The 5190-nt window shown below is 37.4% G+C and overlaps 1 protein-coding gene across 1 annotated transcript; it reads right to left on the bottom strand.

The window, feature by feature from the left end:
* Positions 1–541: 541 nt before the first annotated feature.
* LOC107879600 (transmembrane 9 superfamily member 2) lies at positions 542–5190 on the bottom strand. Its single transcript, XM_047395308.1, has 7 exons — positions 4943–5190; positions 3699–3739; positions 2436–3024; positions 2144–2281; positions 1898–2054; positions 639–1123; positions 542–545 (listed from the first exon to the last, which is right to left on the bottom strand). The coding sequence occupies exons 1-7, from the start codon at positions 5101–5103 to the stop codon at positions 542–544; spliced, it is 1575 nt and encodes a 524-aa protein (XP_047251264.1). The 5' UTR covers positions 5104–5190.

Below are 5190 nucleotides of genomic sequence, written 5' to 3'. Positions count from 1 at the left end.
ACATGTACCTGACAACATTTTTGAAGAGTCCACTACAGAGAAATAACCTGCTACGAAGTAAGTAAAACTATAACAAATAAGGCAAAACTATAACAAATAAGGCTTTTAGCGAGGGAAAATTTGGTCGTTAAGAGTCCTATTCCGGTTGCTATTAGCCGATATATAACACCAGAAAATGAACTTTGTTTGGTTATAACTGCAAGCTATATAGCGCTCGGTTTATCCAAAAAATGTTGTTGCCGCCATGTCAGATCCTCCAAAATTGCACTACTTCAAGAGGACACGACATGTACTAGTCAACATTTTTGAAGAGTCCACTACAGAGAAATGACCTGCGACGAAGTAAGTACAACTACAAGAAATAAGGCTTTTAGCGAGGGAAAATTTGGTCGTTAAGAGTCCTATTGCAGTTGCTATTAGCCAATATTGCTCGGTTTCTCCAAAAAAATGTTGTTGCGCACATGTCAGATCCTCCAAAAATGCACTACTACTACAGCACACGACATCTATCTGACAACATTTTTGAAGAGTTCGATCAACATTAACTGCAAGGTACTTCAGAAGAACTAAGAAAGCCAGCAATCAATCAAGAAAGTAACATGGAACTATAGACAAAAAGAAAGAAGCTTAATTCATACCTCCACCACCATTTATGATCTTCTGCGGCAAGTTGGAAATAAGTCGATGCAACAGTGACAAAGGCGGTTACTATCAGCAGAAGAATGAAGACTATAAACAATATTCTGTAAATTGTGTAAATCTTTTGACCCCATACGCTTTCAAATATGTAATAGAGCTCGATGTATATGGCACTAAACGGCAAGAGTCCTGTCATCGCCATCTGAGGGATGGTACTACGATACCAAGGGAGTACTGGAATTTCCCTCGGACTCTTTGTGGTTCGACATGGAAATTGGAAGCCCCTACTGCTATTTTTGACAGCAATTCTGCCTAATACAAGTAGTGGCGACGTCACTAATGTCCACATGAGTACTATTAACATAATTGTGCCAAATGATAGAGCAGTAGAAGAACTATAACTAACTGCAACCGAATTGAGGAAGCAGAATGTTAACGCGAGCGGGCCACAGAAGAGGCACCCGGTCCATACCAGATTCTTTACCTGTTAAACGCAAAGTCAATGTTCGAGTTAGTACTTTGCAAATCAACAAGCCAAATTCTGTTGGAGCTTTAGGCGCGAAGCGCAAATAGAACATCGGCTTTTGCAAAGAAAAGTGCCAATGTGTAATGCAAGTAAACGTAATTAGTAAACACGAACAATAACTATTTGAACAAAAGAATGAAAAAGCTATAGCTAAGCCATACATACGATGCTGTGCCCTTAAAGAACGGATCTATCGGAACACCTTTGTCAAAAATTCACACTATATACACTGTAAAAAAGATCTTTTTTGTTTTTGTGTATACGTAGTAGATGTTGAATCTCCTTAACTTCTTCATTAGTATATTTTGAATCCGTTAGTGAAAATCCTGGCTCCGGCACTGGAACCTATTAGAAAAGGTAGATATGTCCTAGCACCATAACGTTTTAGCAAGGACAAAGTGCACCAGTAGGATTCACTGAGCTTCAAGGTTTAAGCACGCTTCGAACGAGCCTTTAACAACATAAATATGCCCTCTTAGTTATATCAGAAAACTCTAACTATTCTTATGATAAGTCATTTCTCAGTACTCGTGGCAAAAGTGGATAGGCTTTCGCCAGTTCCACGACAGAAATCTCAACCGTTTATTTGAACCTTGTCATTCGTGTTTCTTACAAGCAAGTAGTCTATGCACAGTACACCTAAAGTAACATTATAGTTATAACTCGAATGAGTAAAAACGTTTAGTCTATGCACATAACAATGAGTAACTATGGGAATATTACGCTACTTACCCAATTAGTTCCTTCAAGCTGACAATAGAAAGAGGTTGAAGTGTATCCGGCAACGCCAGAAGTGAGTGCATATATAACCAGAAGGGCAGTATATAGAGCTCCTCTTTTGTAAGGATAAAATACCCCGACAAGCGCCATCAAGAATATAAAAATTGTCCTGTACAAGATACAACATATACCATAATGCAACGGTTTCTTGCATTAGACTTTAATTTATCAGAGTAATAGATTTCAGAGGACACTAACAGTGTAAATAGCTGAGTGCCACATCCAAGCGCTGCAGCGAACAATGACTTGTGTTTCGGGAACCTAAACACATCACCGTGTATGTACTTCCATCCCGTCTCCTCTTGATCATTAACTGCTTCTTCATCGTGTGTATATCTTTTGGTACAGAGAAAACCAGATATAGTTAAAGCTCTCCAACAGTCAACATTTCACTATAATCGACAAGTTCTTTTTGGAACCGATGTTCCATGTTAGCAGCCAAAATATATCAGAACAAACAATGCATTATATAGAGGGATAAGCTGCTTACTTGATAAAATCATTTTTAAGTATTCGCATAAGAATCATGGCAAGGAAACCGGTTAAAAAGAGTACGATAACACAAGAATTGATGATTGAGAACCAGTGGATCTCCAAGGTAGGTAGAGAAGTCTGCGTGAACTTATCCATCCGATTCTCAAACAGAATGTTCGTTTCCTTCCATTTCACAGCATACGTAAACTCAGCATCAAATTCCCTATCCTCTGTAAGGTCCAAAACAGAAAAGGGATCCGTTCGTGCAGTGATCTCAATAACACGGTCCTTGTTATAGTGGATATCGAAATTTATGTGGTTGTATAGAAAGTACTTGTAAAATTTCGGATCCTCCATCACTTCCCTATTCTCAACTCTTCCGATAAGTCCCCATATCGGCAATTCATCATAGTACATTTCAAAGTAATAGTCTTTATCGACAGCTTTTTGAAACTGCATAACTTCATCCCTTGTTAGATTCTTTCGACAGAGAATTTCCGCTTCTTTCTCTACCAAGAAATCGAGTTCATAAGGACCACTCACAACGCTATCACCGTTTAAAATTTCACCTACAGCATCTTTCTTCTCTTCCCATTTCACATAATCTGCATATTCAGTCAATATTTGCGATATGGATTCAGGATTTGAAACTTATGAGTTCTTACAACAACATAAAGTTAATACAAAATAATGATCGAGTTCATAGTCGATAGTTATAGATATTTAACAGATTTCTTAATATACATATACAGTGTTTGACAAAAGCTATTGAATTCACGCGAACCTAAGAAAAAGTTGTTTGATATATAAGCATTAGATGATCTGAGAGTCTATCGGAAACAACCTCTGTACCGTGTACACACCTCCCTTTCCAGATCGCAGTTGTGGTATTACGCTGAGTTTTATCTCATAAAAATTTTGACACATAAATATAATAGAGATAAGCATCCAATACCCCCTCGAACTATGACCAAAGTTGCTACGAAACACTTCAACTTATTACCCCTTGAACTCAATTTTAGCATATTTTGTCACCCTTTTGTGCTGACATGGCAACTTTTTTGCATAAAATGGGGCCCACATCGAAGGTGTCATGTCAGCCAAAAAAGTTGACAAAAGGTACCACGTCAGCACAAAAGGGTGACAAAAATACGCTAAAATTGAGTTCTGGGATAATAGACCCCGTGAAGTTGGAGTGTATCGTAGCAAATTTGGTCATAGTTCAGGGACGTACTAGATGATTTACGCAATATAATAAGAGGAAAGTGTGAAAATGAACCTGGTATACAAAATGGCAGGTCATAATATCTGTAGGATTCACTGTAAAACAAGAAGCAACAATGAGTAAATTTTAGAAAACTGAGATTCCAACCCAAAAGACTAATAATTGGCATGTAACAATCGCCCCTGCGTGAGAACCAATGACCTCGTTAGTCACGGGTGACACCCCTTTCGGGTCTAAGTCAATGTCTCATGCGTGGATCGACCGACTCTGATACCAATGTTATAAACCAACCAGGAACACCCAATCTAAAAGACTAGTACAATTGATACATAACAATCTCCCCCGCCTGAGAACCAATGACCTCGTTAGTCGTGTGTGGTATCCCTTTCGGGTCCAAGCCACCACTCCAAAGTCAATGTCCCATGCGTGGATCAACCGACTCTGATACCAATGTTATAAACCAACTAGGAACGTCCAATCTAAAAGACTAGTCTGATATATGAAAGAGTTTACTTAATCTATGAACTCATTAGCATTCTTCTCTTTATCCGACCAGGGACAATCAGCACCTATGTTGCTCGGACTTTTCAAAAATGTCATCGGGAGTGTATAGAATCCTCCAAAAATAGGTGTACAGAATCCTCCAAAAATTCACTATTTTTGGAGGATCCGTTATGGCTGCGGTAATATTTTTGAAGAGTTCGAGCAACTTAGATTAGCACATAACATAATATGATCAATGGACACTAGAAACTAGAGAAAATGCACTGTTTCCACCCTAAACTATACACTAAATTTCTGAGGCACACCTGATCTTTAGGAGGGTCCTGTTACCCTAGGACTAATTAAAATCGTATTTTTGGCAACCTTAGTGCCTACGTGGCACAGACATGGACCTTCAGTGTGTTGATTCACTGATGTGCCACGTAGGCACTAAGGTTGCCAAAAATACGATTTTAATTAGTCCAGGTAATAGGATCCTCCTAAAGTTCGGGCATGTCTCAGCAATTTTGTGTATAGTTCAGGTGAAAACAGAGCATTTTCCCTAGAAACTATAAAGATACAAGTTTAATTTATACATTACAAGCTTACAAAAAGTAAAATACAAATAAGATGAAATCAAAGGTGTGAACAAAAATAGGACAGTAATTAGCAAAACAACTGTAATTCAGAACTCATAAACTAAAAATCTTTGCTATGCCACCATGACCAAAAACAAAAAACATATTTACACATTCACATGTTACATTTATTTATTTTTCGACGAATGAGATTCAATTATAAGAAAAATTACATACCTAGGATTGTGAAAAGGGCCAATTTTATTAGTAAAAAGAGGTACATGATCTCCATGTTTATATCGATGATCATTAGATACATTATGTTTATTGATAAAAATTCGAAAAATAATGAAAAATGTGAGTATAAAAATGAAGAAAATAACATGCAATTTCTTCATCAAGATGATAAAGAAATTAAGAAGAAAGTGAAGAAGAAAAAATAGATATTAATATTAATATTGTACGTGTGCATGATTTGGTTTATT

Source organism: Capsicum annuum, chromosome 8, assembly GCF_002878395.1.
Source record: "Capsicum annuum cultivar UCD-10X-F1 chromosome 8, UCD10Xv1.1, whole genome shotgun sequence".
Classification (NCBI taxonomy): Eukaryota; Viridiplantae; Streptophyta; class Magnoliopsida; order Solanales; family Solanaceae; genus Capsicum; species Capsicum annuum.
Note: the sequence above shows the minus strand (reverse complement) of the source record. Positions and strands in the feature narration are given on the sequence as shown.